This window comes from Jaculus jaculus, chromosome 6 (assembly GCF_020740685.1).
Source record: "Jaculus jaculus isolate mJacJac1 chromosome 6, mJacJac1.mat.Y.cur, whole genome shotgun sequence".
Lineage (NCBI taxonomy): Eukaryota > Metazoa > Chordata > Mammalia > Rodentia > Dipodidae > Jaculus > Jaculus jaculus.
The window spans coordinates 163,544,271-163,566,341 of record NC_059107.1 but is presented as its reverse complement, the minus strand read 5'-3'; the positions used below and the strand labels follow the sequence as shown (position 1 = coordinate 163,566,341).

The window sequence follows — 22,071 nt, the reverse complement described above, 5'->3', positions numbered from 1 at the left end:
CTGAGTTCACATGGGGACTCAGCTCTCTCCCAGACCTTCCTTTCTTCCTTCCCAGCACACACCCAGCCACGTAGGTTGGCTGAGGCGTTCAGAATGGGATTAGGAAAGCTGCCAGAGAGCCTCTCTGTCTCCTCACATGAGGAATGGGACCAAACGGCAGCACACCTGTTATCAGTACCTTGGAACCACAGAACAGGCCTGCTGCCGCAGGAGGCGGGGCCATGCGGAGGCGCCCTTCTCTGATCCACCTTGGCTGGGAGGAAGTAGGGGAGGGGAAGGATGAGCCTCAAGTGCACAGCACAACTCCCCCTTCAGTTGAATTCCCACTGTTGCAGTCCGGTTCGTATTGCTGGTAGAAATCACCAAACCAAGAGCAGCTTCTGGGAAAAAAAGATTTATTTTGGCTTACAGGCTCGAGGGGAAGCTCCACGATGGCAGGGGAAGATGATGGCATGAGCAGAGGGTGGACATCAACCCCTGGCCAAGAGAAGGTGGACCACAGCAACAGGAGGGTGTGCCAAACACTGGCATGGGGAAACTGGCTATAAAGCCCATAAGCCTGCCCCCAACAATACACTCCCTCCAGGAGGCATTAATTCCCAAATCTCCATCAGCTGGGGAGCTAGCATTCAGAACACCTAAGTTTATGGGGACACCTGAATCAAACCACCACACCCACCAACCAGGGCCTTCAGCTGAGACCTTCAAACTTTCCCAGAGCACCATAGCATTCACCTGGAGCCCTTGGTCCAGGGCAGTGCAGAGGAAGGAGCCCACCAGCAGGGTCCCACTAGCCCTCGGGGGGCCTCTGGGAGGCCCTGGGCACCAGCTAGGGAGGGATGGCTGCACTGAGCAGAGACTCCCACAGGGGTGTCAGTGAGCCGCCACTCAGACTCGAGCTTCGCCACTGCTCTCACTGGCCACAGGCGAAGGCAGCCTTTAGAAGCTCCTCTGCGGAGTGCTGGCAAATTAGTGTACAGTACATTTTTAGAGACACAGGCAACGACAGGGAACAAATTAAGACTCTTCCAGAGTTAACACATGGTCTTTGTGAACTTTAATTAAAAGAAACACATTCCTGACACCTCACTGCCCAGCGACCCTGAGGAGGAGGGAAGACAAAAGACAGGTGTGCTGTCTCCAAGCCCAAGAACACAGAGCACTCCTAGGAGTCTGTTTTAAATGACTGGGTGGTATTTTGTATGGCAGTGCTGGTGTCTGAAGAGCCCTACCAGGAACTGAGGAGGACATGGAGGTGGCATAGTGCCCTGCCTGTGCTGGACAGGAGTAGGATTTGCAGCAATAAGGAATGTTTCTCCTTTAAGAAAATCTTCTACACTTCAGTGAAAAGCCAGTGGGTGAGATAATCAGACTGTGCCCACGGTCCTCCCCAATGGGGCCACATCCAGCCGAGGAGCCACTGTGCAGACCCGGGCAGTGAGTTCGGTTTTCTGTTTGCCACAAGGACAAACCCACCCAGCAGAAGTGGCCTGATGGTGAGCACTGCTGCTCAGAGCACGTGCAACTCCGGCAGCCAGCGCATGCTAACAGTCCTGGCACGGCACTGCTCCCACCCCTCAGCAGTAGGCCTAGACGAGGAATGCTTGTGGGCATCTAGCTATGTCCCCCAAAAGCAGCATACAGGGGTACGGGGCCATGAGGGTGACTAAACAAGAAGGTCTGCAGCAGGAGTGGGGTAGGGTACACTGCATCGGGAGCAAGAAGAGGCAATACAAGCAGAGGCGCAGAGAAGAAGCCTTGGTGTAACAGCGGAGGCCCAGGGCCGCAAGAACGCGCCCAGCAGCCAGGGAGCCGGGTGGACGCGGCGGTGGAGGCTCTGGGAGGAATGGCCCGCATGCCTGGCCTGCGCGATCTGACCTCACAGCTGGGAGCGAGGTGTCTGTTGCTTTCAGCCTGTCTACGGTGCTCGCTGCACAGCCCTAGAGGCCAGAACGTGCTGTGTCTAACAGCACCCTTCCTTTCTTCCTTCTTGGGCAGTGGTGAGTAGAGTAAGAGGAGAAGGAGGCCACATAGCCCCAGGAACTATGTATGCAGGGCAAACACCCACCAGTTAATCTCTGCCACCCAATGCAGGCTGCCCTCTGCTCCCAGGTGAAGTCTTAATTCCCGCACTTCCCCCAGCCAACCAGGAGCATTGGCAGGCTGGTTCAGCTCAGAGTGGCCAGCCCAGCAGCAGAGCTGATAGCTAGCTGTGTGCGGATGTCAAAAACTCAGACCCTTAGCCTGCCGGCAAGAAGGCAGACCCTGTGTGAGGAATGCTCGTGAGCGGCCCTCGGCAGCCTGCAGCAAGCACCGTGCCTAGCACTGTGAGGATGCGGCCCGAGGCTGGAAGAGCGCCGGTCAATGAGCAAAACCACACGAGGGACTGTGCGGCTGCAGTGGCGTCTCATGCACAGCATGACACTGGCCCTGGTGAGCAAGTACCACACCCATCATACAGGAAGGACTCCTAGGCCTCCAGAACCAGCATCTAGAGCCAGGGCGGAGCTCACCCAGGCCATCATCATTCCCAGTGCAGCACTGCCTTTAACCAGTACCAACAGACCGAAAGCCAAGTAAAGGCAAAGGCAGAACACTGGACTACTGGAACCTACTGGAGGCTGGGATTGTTCTCAGCCAAGGACACAGCTGACTGGAGGTTATTGGCAGGATGGGGGTCAGATTTTGGCTCTGCCTTGACTGGCCCCTCCTCCCCAGCTCCCTGATCACAAAGCAAAGATGGTCAGCTGAGTGTGGAAAGGTTAGAAAAAAGCTGATTAAACTGTATTTGCAATTGTATTCCTGCTTTTCAATATTCAAGGAATAAAAATTTGTGATTCTTTTTAATAACCTAGACTTTGAATTCATATTTAGATCTGTTTTTGTGTGGCTGCTGGCATGGTGCGGCAGACAGGAAGCAAGCTCCAGCTCACGGTGCACACTGCTCAGGCCTGCTGGGGGTTGGGCTAACACACCACCGACCAGGGCTGCCTGATGTGAGGAGGATGAAGACAAAATCCCCAGAGGCTTCTATGCCTGACAAAAGACAGGAAGCTCAGATAGGGTTGTGGCCCTGGACTGGACAGACCCAGCACAGGGGGGTAAGTGCGCGCAGAGGAAGAACTCGGGCTCATGGCTTCAGGTGAAACTGTGCTGCGCCACGATCTCCACTCTGCCTCAGTTCACACGAGGGCACCTCTCTACACACACCTGTCCCCAGAGCTGAGGAGCCCTAGTTTTGGCTCTTTCAGATGCTGTCAGGACCGGGGTTGTTCCTCAGAATGTAGCCACTGTGCTCTGAGGACATTTATGCAGCCCAGGGCAGTAGATAGAAGCAGGCGGGGGCAGTGGTGATGTAGCCATTCTGACCACAGGTGAGGCCTGGCCTTGGGACCTACAACCGAGCCCAAGTGTGATGAGTCAGCTTGGTCCTGGTGAGGACCAGACTCCAGAGCAACATGACTGCGGCAGTTACGCTCATGTGGCTGGGATGAAACTCCAGACCAGAAGTAGCTTATGGGGAGAAAGGGCTTACTTATTTCAGGTTACACTTTCGAGGTGATGGTTCACCATGGTGGGTAAGGCATGGCACAAAGAGAACATCCGGAACCACATCTTGTCACATCAGCAGGGAGAAAGCAGTAAGAGTGAGTTGAGCTCTCAAGACCCAGCAGGGCTGCACTAATAAGCAGCGACTCCTCCAGCAAGGCTCTGCCTCCCAAAGGCTCCTCCCGCTGGGAACTGAGTGTGAGGCTTAGTCACAAACACGTGAGGCTATGAGAGGACCACCACAGTGTCCAGGACAGAGACTTCAGTTTAGAAGCGCGTCATGTGTCTACACTGGTATTCCTTTCCCACTGTGCCAGAAATGAAACTGAATGAACTCAGGGGATTTTGCCTTTACAAAACAGAGAAGTTACAGAATGGCAGAAAAGCATGCAGGGCAGGAGGAAAGACGCCAGCAGTGGTGCCAGGCGAGCACAGCGCTGGTCCTGCCAAGCTCGTCAGGCGTCGTCACGTGCCGAGTGCACTTCTGCACTCCCACAGCCACAGATGGGTGGCACGTGTGGAAAACGTGCTCGTCTTGGTGTGGACTGAGTCACAGAAGAGCCTGAAAGAGCGGTCCCACGTAGGTGAGGGTGAGTGTACTTTCTGAGGCAAGCCACATCCTAAGGAGAGAGCATAGCTACTCTTGGGGACAAAAGACCTCCAATTTCAGCCAGGACTGGGAAAGCAGGACAACCTGTGGACTACATCCTGAAACTACCCAGAAAGGTCTATCTCTATAATATGCTTTTTCCTGTCTTCAATTTCCTTTCTTAGTTTCCCCCCTACATACACTATTTCAAATTATCAGAATTATTTTTACTAAGCTGTGTAATCCATCCCAGCTTCATTTCTAAGGCTGAGACTCATGTAGCGACCCCATGGAAGGGCATGCTGTAGTTTGGATCTTGAATGGCCCTGTAAGGCGCAGGCATTCTTCACCTCTATGGCATTATGGGAAGGTGGCGGACACTCTTGCAGATTTAGCCTAGTAGAGGGAAGTTAACAAACGGGAGGATGTCATTTTCACTTCCTTACTGGTGAAAAGAGGTATTATTCTGTAACATCTACATTTGTGAAAGATAAAATTTCTTAGATCTTGATTCTTTGGGTGATAGTGTATACAACAGTCGGGCCTACCCCATTGAAAACTGTCATGGCACTTCAGATGTTCGGGGTGACAGAGCTGGGCACTCACAATTACCAACCAGTGATGTGTTTATACACATTTCATTTTTTGACCAATGTCTTTGTGAATACAGTTGACTGGCTGATAATTTTATACCTAAGCCACCGTGGTAGTAAACCTGGGTGCTTATGCTCACAAGAATGCTATTCCAGCCTATTTTAATGTGTAAATTAGCCTACGCAGGGTTTTGTCATGTTTCTGTTTTTCAAATAAGTCACCTGTTTAAAAAAAAATGCCTTCTGAAGAATGTTTTAAATCACTTTTTCCAAGACTGTACTTCCCAGACTTTGATCTTCTGAAGTGTCAGAGCTAAAGGATTCTGATGTTTCAGAGTTCCAAACTCCAGGATCATGGGATAAGGGCTGAGCCTTTTGGCAACAGTCCAGCCTGTCCTGAGGCTGGCAACTACACGAAGATGAGCCAGCCGAGGGAGCTCAGAGAACAATGGAGGCAGAACAGGGCGGCACCATAATACCAGGTGAGAAAGCCATGTGAGCATATCTGGAGGGGAGCAGGAGACTGGTTCAGAAGCTGTAGGATGGTGTGTGAAGATGGGGAGTTGGGCTGATGGTGTCTGTCCTGGCTGAAGACTGGGATCTTCTGGGCATGGGCGGGGGGAGGTGAGAAGCCAGGTATCTCGCTAATGGGACACTAGGGATTCCAGTGCAGGCAGAGCTAAAAGCAACAACGAGTCTAGAATAAGGCAGGGGTGGGGAGGTGGCATGCTGGCACCTGATGGGGGCTGATTAAAAAGTCACCAAGCAAACCAGGCGTGGTGGCACATACCTTTAATCTCAGCCCTGAGACAGAAGACACCTTTGGTTCTTACATATCAAGGCAGCAAGGGTTCAGCAATCTGAGATTCTGTACACAGTGTTGAAAAGGTGCTGCAGTCAGGCTCTGAGTCAAGCAAGAGTTCTGGGTGCTGGGCACACATGTGAAAAAGTTCAGCCATAAACACATACCTAATCAAACACATTACTCAGAAGAAGTCTGGGAAAAATCTCCATATGCAACTCGAGAGAGTGCAGCAGAAGCAGATGCAAAGCTATGGTCTCTCAAAGCTGAGTGAACATATGTTAGTCAGCAGGTGAGTTTGGGACACAATCCACCCAGAGAATGTTCTGCTTTGTCTGCCCATTTTCAGCTGTTCTCTCCCTTCTGGAGTCTTCCACAGCAGAGCATTAACAGTACTTGTCCAAATTCCCCCTTACAGGAAGCTTGAGTCCCATGAGGCTGTCACTGCAGTCAGGGCCTGTCACTGGCTCTGCCTCTTCCTGCCCACACAGCATTAGACGGCAACTAACCTGGCAGAGTCTTAGTCATAGCTTCTGTAAGATGCAGTGCCCCCCCACACACACATATGGCCATTTTAAGCATAAAAGAGGCCAGGGCATGGCAAGTCCAGTGTAGTTGCTAGACAAGGGCTCTGTGTGGAACTCAAGATCTCACTGTGAAGTGCAGCGTGGGGGCAGGGTTACTGCCTCGGCACTGCTCGAGTGAGGATGCAGTAAAGAGTATGTTGTGGGGAAGGCCTATGAATTTGTGAGGCAGCACCCAGCACAGGGTCAATACCAGCCACCAAAGACTGCAGGGTCCAGTCGGGCATGGTGGCGCATGCCTTTCATCCCAGCACTCGGGAGGCGGAGGTAGGAGGATCACTGTGAGTTCAAGGCCACCCTGAGACTACAGAGTGAATTCCAGGTCAGCCTGGGCTAGAGTGAGACCCTACCTTGAAAAACAAAAAAGTAAAAAAAAAAAAAAAAAATTTAAAACAAAGACCGTAGGGTCCTTCTGTGGGCCAGTCCTGGTGCCACCTGGGCCGATGCACAGCGAGCTCCTACATTTTCTAGGAATACCCAGTGTCCCCATGCGCCTGTGCAGGAAGCAGGGACACCACAGAAAGAAGGCTCTCCGCAGAGTTCTAGTCAGGGAGGGGCAGGGCTGGCTTGTGAACAGCCCCGCGTGGGGCTGTGCGTCTGCTCCCTCAGCCAGACCCAAGGCAGCACTATCCACAGCACCCCACGCTGCCGAGGGCGAGCCCAGTCTGAAGAAGGGACTATGCAGAGGATGCAGCAGACCCACTGGCCCAGGGACAGCATGTGCAGCTGTGTGGCTGGTGCAAGGAGGGAATTCTGCAGATAGGCAGGAGGCAGAGCCCAAGAGCCCCTTGAAAGGGGCAGGGGAACATCTTGAGGCCACCCCTAATGGGATCAGTGCTGGATCTGCCCTTAAGATCAGTTTGCTGTTGGACCCAAGCAGCAGCACAGGGCCAGTGGGGGGGGGGGGGCTGTGGACAGACAATGTGAGGCAGGGTCTGAGATAGGGCTTTGTGGCAGATGAGATGGGACACGACATGGCAGACCCCTCATCTTGCGCCTCTAGGCCACAAAGGGCAGTGGTGGTCCCTGAGCTGGAAACAGATTCCTGCTAAAGGACGCTGCCCAGGCCTTCCACAAAGGCTGTCCAGTGGTCATTTACTTATTTGTAAGTAGAGAGATACAGACACACTGAGAGATGGAGAAAGGGAGAGAGGGAGGGAGCATATGGGGGTGCAAGGGCCTCTAGCCATTACAAACGAAGTCCAGAGTGTGTACCACTTTGTGCATCTGGCTTACGTGGGGTCTAGAGAATGGAACCCAGGTCACCATATCCTGCTCAACCAAGCTAAGGGCATCTCCTTACCTCAACTAAGGGAGCCTGCTTATCTTGGCCAAAGGAATCTCTCCACTTCAAAGGGATCAGTTCACCTGCCACAGAAGGTCCTTATTCTACCAGGTGTTGCAATCAGGAGGTTTTCATTGCCAGTAGAAATCACCCGATCAAAAGCAGCTTGTGGGGAAGAAAGCTTACAGGCTTGAGGGGAAGCTCCACAATGGCAGGGGAAAACAATGGCATGAGCAGAGGGTGGACATCACCCCCTGGCCAACATAAGGTGGACAATAGAAACAGAAGAGTGTGCCAAACACTGGCATGGGAAACCAGCTATAACACCCATTAACCCGCCCCCAACAATACTCTCCCTCCAGGAGGCATTAATTCCCAAATCTCCATCAGCTGGGATCCTAGCATTCATAACACCTAACTTTATGGGGGACAACTGAATCAAGCCACCACATTCCGCCCCTAGCCCCCATAAACTGATAACCATCCATAATGTAAAATTCAATGCATTCAATCCAACTTTAAAAGTCCCCATAGTTTTTATCAATCCCAACGATGTTCAAACATCCCCATAGTCCAAGATCTTTTAACTGAGTCATTATACCAAAAAATCCCCCCCAAAAACTATAATGGCACAGAATAAACATTCATACTGCAAAAGACGGCATTGGGCATAGCAAAGAAATATTCAACCAATACAAGATTTAAAACAACCAGGGCAAACATCAAACTCTGTAGCTTTAAGTCCAATATGACAAATCTCCAAGTCCGATAATTCTAACCAGCAACAAGTCTCTGGCATTCTAATTCTGCCCCTCCAGCTAGGCTACTCACAGTCCTGGAAAACTTCATAGGCTGGCAACTTTCCTTAGCAGCCATCTCAAGGTCCTGGCATCTCCACTGGGTCTCCACTGCAATCCATGGTTCATCCTCATGGCTCCATGGGATCTCCATGCAAGCATCCAGCAAACCTGCTTCACAATGTCCATGGCCATTTCCAAAACACAAGACCGTGTTGCAAACTCAATGACCCTCTCTTCCCTTCATTTCTTATATTCCACAATACTTGGTAGGGTACCAATTTGTTAATCCGGGGGCGGGGGGAAATAAGGCAGTCTTTGAAAAACAGGATACCCCTTGAGCATTCAGTCCATTCCAAAAGAATATACATTGTTCCTACTGTCCCAGTGCAGGTCAGCTGGTCCAATCTCAAAGATTGTAATCTCTCAATTGCAGATGAATGGGCAACAGTTCACCCAGAGATTTTTCTTTCTGTTCCATATCCCTCTACTTATACCAGTTCATTTCTACGCAAAGCAACCCTGCACAAGTTCTTAGGACATGGGCATAACAGCAAGCTTCTCACTCAAAACTGCTAGCCCAGTCCAAGCAAAGCTCTTTCTCACCCTCATAAACCAAACCCTACAGTCCATAGTTCTTACTGCATTCGGGTCTTTTAACTCTGACCAGAATAGTCCATCAAGCTGTACTTACAGCACTTCAAGGCATCTCTAAGGCCAAGGTTTCAAATCTTTCCACATTCCTCTTGAAAATCATCTCCAAAATGCCAAAGCCACACAGTCAGGTGTCTAGCAGTAATCCCAGTCCTCGGTATCACCTGACTGTTGCAGTCAGGAGATGTTCACTGCTGGTAGAAATTACCCAACCAAGAGCAGCTCAGCTTGTGGGGAGAAAAGGAAAGGTTTATTTTGGCTTACAGGCTTGAGGAGAAGCTCCACAATGACAGGGGAAAATGATGGCATGAGCACAGGGTGGACATCACCCCCTGGCCAACATCAGGCGGACCACAGCAACAGGAGAGTGTGCCAAACACTGGCAAGGAGAGACTGGCTATAACACCCATAATACTCTCCCTCCAGGAGGCATCAGCTGGGAACCTAGCATTCAGAACACCTAAGGGGACACCTGAATCAAACCATCACACCAGGGGAGGTCCTGCTAACTTTCTTATGCATCTCTGTAGCAAGGATACATTGCGCATCATGCCTCACCAATGTCCACTGCCTAAGAGCACTGACCCAACTATGGCTAACTGAGCATTCTGCGGACTGGGTGACAGCTAGGCAGGGAGCTGCCATTTTACTCCCCCTAGGCACCTGTCCTAAGACAGCAATTTCAAGCAGCTTCCATGGGTTCGCCTGTCTGGGGCCACTCTCTCCCATCTTCAGGGCACTGATACACCACCTCCCTTTCCGGAGGCCCTTTTGCATGGGTGGTATCTCTGCTTCCCAAGTTCCCGTTTCCCCTCACCCTTCTGGCTCCAGGAATTCAGGTTTGCCAGAGGAAAGCTGGTACACTGCCCCCAACATCCATGCTAGCCTAGTGGCCAAGAAAGTACCATAGCCTGCAGCTTCCTAGGAGGCCACACTGCAATACAGATAAAGACAAAATCTGGCGGTGGGGAGGGGGAGGGGGACTGAGACAAGCACAGCAAGTGAGGCAGCCGGCCACATGTGCTAGGGCGGCTCTACCATGCCAGAGCAGTCACCTACGCAGGCAGCAGTGCCCCTCCCAGCTCCTACATGCCCTCTGAGACCTCCACACCACATGACCAGGTCCTTTGCCAATGGCCACCGGGTGATGAGCAGTAGTCAGGGCTCAGGGTTACGCTGAGGCTCGGGCTAAGGGCCACTGGCCCGCTTTCTAAGAGAGAAGATATGGGTACTACAGAAGTGGTCCTGATCCTCACAACCCCAGTAAGGGCACGTGCACCACAGGCTGCACTTGACACTGGAGTTCCCGTACAGGGTGGCGGGAAGGAGAGGAGGGGACTCCGAGGGAACTGGTGGCACTGCTCCTGTGCATCCCAGATGCTGTCTCCCACCCCAGCTCTCATCGGCAATCTCCAAGGTGCCTGCTGCTGGCCCCACTACTTGACTTCAATCAGCAGCAAGCACCTTTCTCCTGTTATCACATCAGAGAGGGGAATGAATGTATGGATTCGCGGCCTGAGAAGGGAGTGGAGCCGCACTGCAAGAATAGCAATGAGCTGCCGTGGGAATGCTCTGGCCAGGCCGGCAGAGGAGCGGCAACCCAGCCAGAGCAGGCGCTGAGGGCAGCACAGCCCACAGCAGAGACGGGCTACAGGCTGCCTGGCCAACAGGTGAAAGGACAGCTTCTGTGGTCCAGCAACACGGACCAAGTCCGTGGTGACTGCTCATGACTGCGGGCACCTCAGTGGCGGCTCGGCCATCTCTAACATGCAGGTGACTTCAGCACTAACCCAGTCCCTGTCAGCATGTCCCCTTTGCCCAAGCAGCACCTATCTCTTGCTGCAGGCTCAGCTCCTGCCTCTCTGTGTGTTCTGCTCTTCTCTCAGTCAGGGTCCCACTGGGACACTGCTGTCGCCCAAAGGTACTGCAGAGCCCAGGCGACTGGGAAACCACAGCTTCTAGACCTGGCTGCTTCTCAGGGAGCCTTGGTCTTAGCACTTCTATGTCAGGTATGCGGACACAAGTCTGGGCCTAACAGAGCCTCAGTTTCCTCTTCCTAAAATGAAGAGGTATTCACCTCATGGCAACAGAAGCCATCAACGAAACCTTCTGCTCACCATTTCTTCTGAGAGCCTGAAACACAGCTCTCAGGTTGTCGTTAGGTCAAACACATCTCCCTTGACAACAGATGTAGGAAAATGTTAGCCAAGCCCTAGCCATGGCAGAGCTCTGCAGACGCCAGCAGTCTCTGGTGTTGCAGGCCGCTCTGGCAGTTCGTAAGGTGCTTCCACCACAGATGAGCCTGGTGACCCGTGAGGGTGTCTCCCGGTCCTCCTCATCCCCCATCCTCCAAAGGCCCAGGGGAGTCTTGTGTGCTAATGATGGATCAGCTCCGAAACACCACATCTGTCAGGCTGCCCAGGAACCTGCCTTGCCCAGTGGTCCAGAAGAAAACATGGCCACCAGAGGACAGGGTGTGTGCTCACTGTTTGGATTCACATGAGGGAGCTGAGGATGAATGTTAAGTCCTATCAGTGGTGCCGGGAATGGGTCATTCTCAATGGGTCATCAAGAATAATTTGTCCCCACTGCACCCAAAGTCAACAGACAAGGATAGTGGCCAGATCAGAGCCTACAGGGAAGCTGAGCAGGAGACAGTAGCCCAGGTGGTGCTTGCTTAGAGGTGTGCTGGGAGAGCAGGGGGCTTGTGGGTGGCTACTCTCCAAGTCATTCGGTAGTCCTGCTGGACTCAAGGACGGGACTGAGTGCAAACTGTCTTTATAGGCACTCAGGGAGACAGGTTAGTGTATCAAATCCTCCCTCTGTAACGCAGATGGGCTCCCCTGGATGCCCAAGGCCTCAACTGAGCCTTGGGGGGCCTGCTGACATAGTTACTGCTCATGGGGCACCAAAGGGCCTTGAGAGTTGGCTCTGACTGGAAAGAAATGCTGGCAGCTGCATGTGGTTAACAGTGCTGCTTGAGTCTATGAAATGGGGCCTCTCTTCTCTGGTAGCTGGTCTCTGCCACACACTTCCACGGTGAATGACAGAGCAGTGTTTTAGAGTAGGTGGTGAGGAGACCTGTGGAGAGTTCAGAGCCATGAGTGAGGGCCTATGGGCTCTGGTCTGCTCTTCTTTGGACAATCAAGAACAGGGCCTTGCTCAGCGGTGGAACTTGACATTCAGAAGTTTCAATGTGCAGACCATGCTGGCCAAGAGGACGTGGGCATCCAAATGGCAGAGCTGGTGAGCTACATGCATGGGGAGCCTGGCAGCACACTGGCTTGTCCTTCCTGGCCATTAACAAAGACCACCGAAAACTGGGCTGGCAGCACTGAGAACACTCCCTACACTAGGGACACGTGAGGTCACGCTCCTGGAAGCAAGTCTTCAACTAACTTTTACTCTTCACATTTTTCACAGAGTATGTGAACATGAAGGTAATTATTGGGCTAGCCCAGTCCTCAGAAGAGCCCACAGAGCAAAGCCATATGGACAGAAGGCTCCCCTACTTGAGGCCATGATGCCCAGTGGGACCACCATGAGCAACCTTCCCATCCCCGCACAGGGCTTCCCCACCACCATGGCTCCATAGTAATAGCAGGCCCCCAGCCCTTACCCCAACCCCACATAGGATACTGGTAGGTTGAAGAAACAGGGGGGATACCAGGTTTCAAATCATCAGAAAGAGAAAGGCAGAACGGTGGAGGTACAAGCTTGCCACAGTGATAGTGCTGGATGAAGTCCTATGCCTGGGAAGTGCTAGAGGGCTAGTTACTGTCTTCCCTTTCCCTATCAGGGCTTACAGCAGCCTCAGGAAGTCCTAAGTTGACAAAATGGCCCTAACCCTTAGCTTCTGACCTTTGTCCATTGCCTCAAAAGGAGGTCTATTTACCAGAGTTCCTGATCTGAAACCACTGGTTTCTGCGAGACCCACAGTGACCAGACGTGCTGGGTCAGACCACTCTGCCCTGCCCTGCCCCACCCTGGCCCAGGACATGATGAACACTCCCAACCTCTCGCAGGGAAGCATGCCTAACATGATTACAGAGGAGAAGCCCACATCTGTGCTATGACAGAGAGCCAGGACCACCCCTTTCTGACCTGACCTGAGACAGGACAACTCCAGACCAAGGCTGACCTCAGACAGCACTAAGGCACTATTTCAGTGCCTACTGAGAAACTCAGACCCTAAGGTCATCTCGTGAGACGGGCACAAACGGTCATCCCAGAGCAGGACCAGCCCTGGGCTCCCTTCCCCTGCTGTGCACAGGGGCCTGGATTCCAGTGGAGACGGTGTGCAACAACCCCAGCTGCAGGCTATTCTGGTCCCAGCGTGCTGCAGCACCAGGCTATGTCCTCGCGGCGGTCCCATGACTTGCTGGCCGTTGTGGTTCCCAGTGGAAGGCAGGCCCTTCTGCGCTCTGCCTCTCTGCCCTCACGCCACCGCAGGCTCTCCACTTCTTCTGGACTCTGAGTTAACAAACCTCTGGCTACACAGAATTAAGCCATTTTCCTAACAGTATATGACTCCTATGTAAGACCAAGCCTTCCTTCATCATTATTCTTTATATAGTCACCCTTCGTTTTTTAAATTTTTAAATATTTATTTATTTGAGAGAGAGAAAGTGGCAGAGAGAATGGGCACAACAGGGCCTCCAGTCACTGCCAACAAACTCCAGACGCGTGTGCCACCTTGTGCATCTGACTTACATGGGTCCTGGAGAGTCGAACTGGGATCCTTTGGCTTTGCAGACATATGCCTTAACCACTAAACCATCTCTCAAGTCCCCACCCTTCTAATCATATCAGAAATCTTCCCAGGCTACATTCTTAGCAGGGAAGAGGGCCTCCTTGGTATAAGGGTGCAACTCCCTGCCTGTGGTCCTCCTGTGCTGCTTCCTTGCAGGAGGGCAGGCACAGGTCAGGAGGAACACACAACCCAATGCGGTATGGGAAGCCAAGCCCTCCTCTGGGACCAGCATCTTGGTCTAAAGAAGTCAGACAAGTTACATAAGGTCATAGAGCAGATAAAATATACATGGGTACATCAACTCAGAGCTTAGCAAAAGTGGGACAGAGTACGCAAGGGTCATGTGTTAAGAGGGTGGGGCACCACCTCTCTCACCAGGGCAGCTAGCCGCTCCCAGCCTTGCATGAGGAGTGGGGGTGTAGAGGGAGTATCAAGTTGAACATCAAATGGCTTCAGATCCTTTATGCTGGAACAGAGACAGTGCAGGCCCTGGCTTTAGGAGGCCCATACCATGTAACTCAACTGCAGTTCTGGCACAGAGTTTGTCTCTCACCACAGAGCCTAGTTCCACAAATACCAAGAACAGTGCCAGCTGGAACCTCGGCTCTCATATGTGGGTGGCATGTGTGCCCCAGGTATCTCTCCTCGGGCCATACGTCCTTCTCCTCCTCCTCATGGAGCCCTCTCGTTTGGCCCTGGCATCTCCTTGTGCAGGTCTCAACCAGCCCAAAGGGCTATGTAGAGACTAAGGGATCCGTTAGAGATCCACCTGGCCAAGGTTTCTCAGTGGGCAGCAAGGAGTGGCAAAACGGGCTGCCGCTAAGAGGTCTGCCCAGAGGCTTTATGGGAACATCAGCTACTGACTTCCACAGCACTGAGGCAGCACAAACCTTAGACATGTGGAGGCAGCCCATGAGTCCGAGGACATTCCATCTGACTCTGTGGATCCAGTATCCAGCAAAGCAGTCTAATTTTCCCACTCCTGATTCTTTCCTCTATAAAGACACCTATGTGTATGCACGTGCGCGCGCGCACACACACACACACCACAGCTGGCAGCACCTCATGTTTCCACACACTCAGAACAGTCCTCCAATCAGGCAATGTCACCCTGTCGTCTGAGGGACCTTGCTATATGCTCCTCACTGGGCCACCACAGTAGGCCTCCTCCTGCCAGATTCCCTGCTCCAGAGACGTGGATTTCCAGCACTGTACTTTCTTCACTAACTTTTGCCACTCCATTCTGAGAATCCAATGCTGTGGACAGTCTTTGCAGTGGGATGCTGGCACATGGCCAGGACTTCAGAAAAAGCATGGGCCTTCTAATTCTCAGAACAGACATTACTTCTCAGGTAAGCAGCAAAATGGCTGTGATGAGACAGGTCAGAACAGAGTGCTGTCTGTGCTTGGGCTGATGGTAATGGTCCAGAGGCTAGTGCATGGCAAGACCTCCCTGAGATATCCTGGAGAACAATCCATGACCATCATGGGGGAGAAGATGCTAGAATGCTAGCTAATCTGCTGACAGCGGAAGCTGCTGGGTGTAGACTCTTACTATAAAAAAAGAACTCTAATGTCTAAGTAGAGAATGCCATTGCCATTAAATTCAATTCCAGAGTCTGCTTTGGTACAACTCAAAATTTATTCAGAGCAGTCCCCCACACAGGTTGCAAGACACCACTCATTGCCAGCAAATGACACTAAAGAGAAGCAGGCATCTGGAAGGTAAGGCCTTCTTTCTGTCCAGACGGCCTAGTCCAAGTCAGTGTTAGTCAGTCTCTCCAGACAACCTAACACAGGCTGGAGGGCAGCTCTTTACCACACCTCTCTGGCTCCTCCCCAAAAAGTCTCCTTCTGGATCCTTGCTAGGCTGACAGTCATGTGTGCCTGCTTCCTGCAAATGGGCAGGCATGAAGAACTTACTTACACTTGCAAACCTTAACAGGGTCTTGAACAACCCAACCAGTCACAGAAATGAGAGTACTTGCAATTTAGGAGGTATTGGGCTTTGTTTCCCATGATGCTGCAGAGAGCTGATTAATGCATTAGACTGAGAGCTACTTTAACCGAACAGCCCCGGGTAAGAGAAAGTATGCTGTAAGAGGACCTGCTGCTTCAGGTTCATTAGATCAACTCTGTTCATCAGTTCCAATATCACCTGAGGCCAAGAAACAGCAGTGTGGCTGTCTGAAAACCCTGGAGCCCTGGTGGGCCATCAGCTGGGCACAGCAGACAAAAGATCCAGCAGGGGCCTAATGGGTGTCCCTGCCCATGGCACCAAACTGCCCTGACATGGCTAGACCCATTCACACCTCACAGCTGTGCCTGCTTGCCTCTGGACTCCATGCAATAGACTCCTCACCCACTGTAACCTGTCCTGGTCACCTCATAGGACTGTGGCCCACACCCTGGCCCTGAGGTCCCTGCCTCTGGAGCTCACATTAGTGCCCCTCCTACTGCTCTTCCTCTTGCTACTGGGCTACCACTTCCTTCCTAGGTGAGGGGCCTGCCCCCACTGCTAACACATGCCATATTGCCAGCATCACAATAGTGATCCGGCCGGCTATAAGCACCCAGGGGTGCAAGTGCCCCCTCAGACACCACAATGGAACCCTATTCTGGGCCAGCTGCCCTTAAAGCAGTCTCCTAAGGTCCTAAAAGGTTGCTTACATATGTAAGGCCTGACTATTCATCACTCCCCCTCATCTGTCTGCCTGCCCAATCTGGCCCAACTCCAGATATTAATCAAACTACCTGTGACAGGGAAAAAAAAAAAAGTCTTACTATTAAGCTATCCACAGCTCTGTGAGTCATAACAATGGTGACCTCACAGTTCTCAGGGGCAGGAGTGTGGGGCACAGCTTGGGCTTAGCTCAGCTCAGCTCTCCTAAATCACAGACGCCGGGCCTCACACACCTCACCTGGCTAGTAGTGGTGTAACGTCCTCGAGGGCAGATGGTTGGCAGCACCAGTTGTTGCTGGATGGGTCTCTGGGTGGGACAGGGTACAATCCGCCAGCGCCACCATGACCGTGAGCAAGACATTTCTCTGGAAAGAACTTCCCACCACTCAGCATCTGCTGGGAGGAGTTCCCTGATCCAATCCATATATATCGAGGCAACCATTCCAGAAATGTCCCAGCACGGACAGACTCGTATCCAGTGCCAGAGCATGGCCTGAGAGCCCACCTTCAGAATACGCAGTGCACACTGAGCCCAGAATCCAGCAGACTTTAAGGAATTGGGATAGGCTCCGTCTACAGACCTCCCTGACCAGTCTGACTGCGCCACTACCCCCATGTCTTTCCTGCAGCCGATCCCAGGCACTGACCTGTCCCCTAGCCCCAGTCACCCCTAGGATGCCTCATCCACTTCATCCACTCCTGGGCACCCCAGTGCTTTTATAGGGTCTCCTTAGGGTTCCCAGTATATTCACAGACTCCAGTTCAGAGCCACCCGGACCTCACCGTCCACCCTCTCCCAAGAATCAATCAACTCTGGAAGTTTTCTACTTCCAATGAGGGTAGTGATGGGATCTGATGTGGGGCCAAGATATCTCACAGCAGCACTGGCCCGTGGAGAGCAGAACACTCTCTTTTCTGTGGCTGTGACCCAGGGCTTAGGACAAGACCAGGCTTGGGGAAGGCCTTCGTAATGTGAGTAGACAGAGTGACCTGGGGCTACCAAGATCAAGCTGCTTCCTGAAAGGTGTCGAGCTTGGAGGCCCTGCTTACAGCTGCCTTTCAACCCACCTTCCCCTAGTGCTGATAAGAATGATACCTAGGAAAATGAATAACAAGAGTGAGAAATTTCACGTAGAGTTCTAGGTGAGGATCAGGTACCAGGACAACACATTCAAAGCAGCAAAACAGGCTGTTTCTGCACCAAAAGTTACATTCCATGTGCATCGACCTTCCTGTCAGGGTAAAGCCATGTGTTCTAAGGTTAAGGGAATGACCTATGGAGCAGGGGAAAGTTAAGTCAAGCCAGGCTGGCCAAACTCTGGAGAACAATGAGCCTAATACTGGATTAACTCAGCCCAATATACCATGGGAACAAGCCCTGAGGACACTCTCCACACGGAGGGCTTGGATGGAGGGCATGGCTCTGGCAAGACTGGCACCCACATCTTAATAGAGAACCTCAAAAGTGGCTCTTTTAGTTTACAGCTCTTGTGGGCAACACAAGAATATTCCATGCTATAACAATGTACTACATCGATTTTCCCCTCTGTCTCATCCAGGCCCCAGGACACGAGCATGTCCCAAGAGGATTTTAGCTTCTCCTGTACAGGATGGAAGAGTCACTGACACCAGAGTGTCCCAGCTAATCACGACCCCAGTTTACTCTGTTGCCATCCCATGATTACTATAAACCATCATTGCCAAAAAAATGCAATATATCATGGTTGCTTGGCCTGAAAAACAAAATCACCCTGATTTTTTTTAAGATAAAAAGATTTCCAACCAGGGTAATGCCTGCTCAAGAATGAGTCCACGGCTCAAACAATTCAATTCATGACAAAAATTAATCTCAGGAAATGAACTCAGTATAGAAGTTTTCAACCCCACTGAGCATTTCACAGAAGCGGCTTTGGACGTGGAGAAAATATCGGTCTTCAGGTTCCTCAAAGTGAAGTGGCCACTTTATTCATAAGGGGTCAGTGTTACAAAGAGCTCTGCGCTTAATGAGAGGAGACTGGGTCTTGAACAACCCAATCACAGAAGTGAGAGTACTTGCAATTTAGAGGGTATTAGGTTTTGTTTCCCATGATGCTGCAGAGAGTTGATCAATGCAATAGACTGAGAGCTACTTTAACCAAACAGCTCCAGGTAAGGCTTTATGTCACAACTGATGCCAAGGCCAAGATGTTCGATGGCACCCAAGTACCAGAAGACAAATGCTACAGACGAGCATGATCTCAGCAGAGAGCCGTGTGGACTACGCCAGCGGCAGACAGGAAGCCGTCACAAGACTACCATAAAGCATAGGCAACTGTGTGTGGGCGGGGGAGGGTTGTAAAAAAGAACACATTTTTGATTCAGTAACTGTTAAAATACAGACTCCCTGTAGGACACACAATCTGCAAGCAGCAGGAGGAACAATGGGACAAGGGTTAGGACTGGCTATCAAATGAGATGCTAAACAAGTTCAGAATAAAATGGTGGACCAGGGGCCTAGCACTGGACTATGGGAAAGAAGAATCCAGAGTCACGTCTGTGAGGACCTCCACTCTCTTCAGGAATGTCCATGTGCAGGGCTCCCATCTGGAGCTCAACCCAGAGCCCAGGACACATGCAGCCTTACCGTAACGACTACTAAGCTGGAGCCTGCCTTCTAGACCTGCCCTCAGCACTGGTCTCTCAAGGAATCTCCCTAGGCAAGACCCTGGCACCCAGTCCATGAAGTGGCACAGGAAGCCCAGCTCTTCACAAACACACATGCCTCTTTCTTTCTCAGCACTCTGCAGGGATCTGGTGCTGAGTGCCACAGAACAGGGTCAGCCATCTGCAGGTGCTGGTAACAGTTGGCACCCGCCACCACAGCATGGCCCGGCATCAGCAGGCCCACCACACAAAATGAAAGGCTCTGAAATAAGCAGTGGCCACTCAGGGGAGCCCAGGCAGCTGGTTCCAGAAAACTCAATCTCCTGAAGACATGAATTTCATCAAAATTGGTGAAGAGTGGAAAATTTCATATTGCACTGAATCTGTGTGCAATTTTTAAAATCTTTATTATAAGGAACTCAAACTACAGACAATGTGTGAGTCCTGAGTGTGAAGTTCTGGGAAGGGGGCTCAGACTTGGAGCAGAGTTAAAAGCATTACTCTCCACACTCACATTCCTACTCTCAACACGTAAATTGCCAACAAGCACTGAGAGGGTCACCTCAAGGCTGAAGTGAAATCCAGTGACAAAGACAATCACCTAGAGTCTTGCTCCTTGTTCTACATCTAGTCAGGTGACAAAAACACCAAACAGACTTTAAAAGACCATACTACAATTGAGAGAATGTTCTGAGGGGAACGTAGCACAGTGCGAGGCAGGGTAGGCAGCCGCGTGGCTGGCGGGGTGAGGGATGAAGGGAAACTTACCTGGTAGGTGTCCCACAGACGGATGGTACAGCGCAGGGGCACCTCCCTCATCAGCAGGTTGTTCATCCATCGGAAGGCAAACTGTAGGTAGCGCACTTCATGGCCATCCAGGTGTCGGTGGACTTGCGCTGCGTGACACAAACACAGGCCATCAGGGGAGCCTCTGGAAGCTGTCGGCCCCTCTGAGGCCTGACGCCCACCTAGAACCGCAGTCTATCCCCTTCGTGGAGCAAAGAACTGATGCTATTGTGACAGCACAGTTCACTCTTCTTTAAGGAACAAATGACAGTGATGATTAGAGCAACAGTCACGACCCTGTCAGAAGCACGGCCACCCAGGAAGAGCATGTCTGTGAGGAGGTCGTTGGCGGACGTGTGTCTGGCTGCCTCCAGAGGGGGTGCTCGCATCCAGAGTGACAGGGTTTAAAGCTAGGGTAGTGGCTGGGCTGGCTATCTCCCAGAGACCTCATGCTCAACCGGGCAGACTGTCCCACCTGCAGGCAGAGCCAACAGACTTGTCCCTGGCCAGCGGGACATCCATGGGATCACCTGAAGACAGCCAGGCTCTGAAGAGCCCGACTCCTCCAACCACCACCTAGGAAGCATCCACCCACATCAGCCAGCCTGCCTGCCGGTGTAACCACTGGTAATATTCCAGCAATGAACTTTCCCAACCACTGAAAGGGAAAGGGGGAAGAGAAGAGGTTGAGAAGGCCCTGATCTGCAACCACCTGCCATCCTGTGTCTTATGGATGAGTGATTCTGGCAGAAATACGTGTGGGCCTGGGCTCCAGGCCTAGCATGACTGCGAGGTAATCTCACTGGCAGGAGGCAAGACTGGGCTAACCCTAGGAAGATGGGGGCCCCAGTTCTTAAGTGGTCTCTGTTAACTACTCTGTTAACTCCTCAGCTGACCAGAACAAGCTGGGCCAAGACACCTCTGCCTACATTTGGATGTGCTGTGTCCCCTTAAGATTCATGTGCTGGAGGTTGCAGTGGAGGTGTTGGAATCATCAGGAGATGGGCCTCAGGCAGTCCTTATGTAATGGTGGGCTTGCCATCAAAAGGGATTAATGGAGTTCTCACAAGGCCACAGCTGGTTCTAATGAGGGTTGTTACAAGAAAATTGTAGCCACCCTCTGGCATCCTCTGTGGATCCTGTCTTACAGGGATCTCGCCTTCTCACACAGTTCCCACCACTGTGATGTCCCCGTGAGAGCCAGTGCCCGGTCCTTGATCCACCGGAACTGAGACCTAAAGAAACATCTTTTCCTTATAAGTACACAGCCTTGGACATTTCATTACAGTATTAGCAAGCAGACTAATTTAGCTCATATACAGGAGGAATCTGGGGGATGTAGGAATAGACAAAGCACCTCAAGATCAGTGCAAGCAAGGTAACAACAGTGGGTGCAGCTTGACCGTCCCGCAGCAGCATGGAGTACACTACCAGGGATGTAGAAGCAGCCCTAAGGCCCCCAGGAAAGAACTCAAGGGCAGCTGAGACAGTTCTGTGGGGCCCAGGAGAGCTGCCAAGGAAGCAGAAGGACCCAGAGGTCCTGGCGTGCCTGCCATGGGCTGCCTCTGCAGGAACAGGGTCACGTACCAAAGCTCTGGACCCAGTGAAAGGTGGGCTCCTACCCATTATGCCACTGAGCAGCAGGCTCCACGTGCCTCAGCCAAGCACTCAGCTCTGTGGACAGGAGAGTCTGGGCGGCGCTGCACTAAAGAGGTTGTGCAAACAAGACCAGCAGACATCCGTAACTCTATTGGGACATTTTTTTTAAAAGACAAAAAATTACTTCCACCACGAAATTACTTATAGCTACAAAACTAAATTGATGGAAAGATCCAAAGGCCCAAGACGCTCCTCATCCTGCAACCCTAGCAGCTCCTTAAGAGGACAGCTCGCTGGAATAGGCAGCAGCCTCGGGCCTCAGCCCAGCATACTGAGGGAGGCGTTCCAGTCAGTGTGAAATTCAAATCTGATGAACACTTGAAAACCACCAGTTTAGAAAATGACTGAAGTTATTAAGGTTCTCCACACAGGACAGAGAGGAAGGCGTTTTCCTGACTATGTAGCCTGAGCAGGCCAGAGGACAGCAGCAGCTCTGGGGAACAAACAGTGGGGAGGGAAGGGCCACCTGCAGGGCGGCCTATGCAGACATGGGTCAGAAAGACCTAGCAGGTAGTCCTGGTTTTCACCTGTAGCTCTCCATGGACCTGGACGTCTGGCCTCCATTCCCAGCCCTGCCTCCACTAGTGCACAGCACTTCAGCTCTACCAGGGGACAGCAATGCAGGCCAGAGGTCAGCAGGCCAGAGCAGGAGCAGGAGCAGCCGCAGCCACAGTGGTAACCCAACCATCCCCAT

General features: G+C 51.9%; 1 protein-coding gene across 3 annotated transcripts in view; it reads right to left on the bottom strand.

The window, feature by feature from the left end:
* Tbc1d22a (TBC1 domain family member 22A) overlaps nt 1-22,071 on the bottom strand; it is a 306,659-nt gene that overhangs the window by 88,787 nt on the left and 195,801 nt on the right. For all 3 annotated transcript variants that reach the window (XM_004650395.2, XM_045153248.1, XM_045153247.1), the window contains one exon: nt 19,701-19,828. In XM_004650395.2, the coding sequence (XP_004650452.1) occupies nt 19,701-19,828 (128 nt within the window). The remainder of the gene's footprint in view (nt 1-19,700; nt 19,829-22,071) is intronic.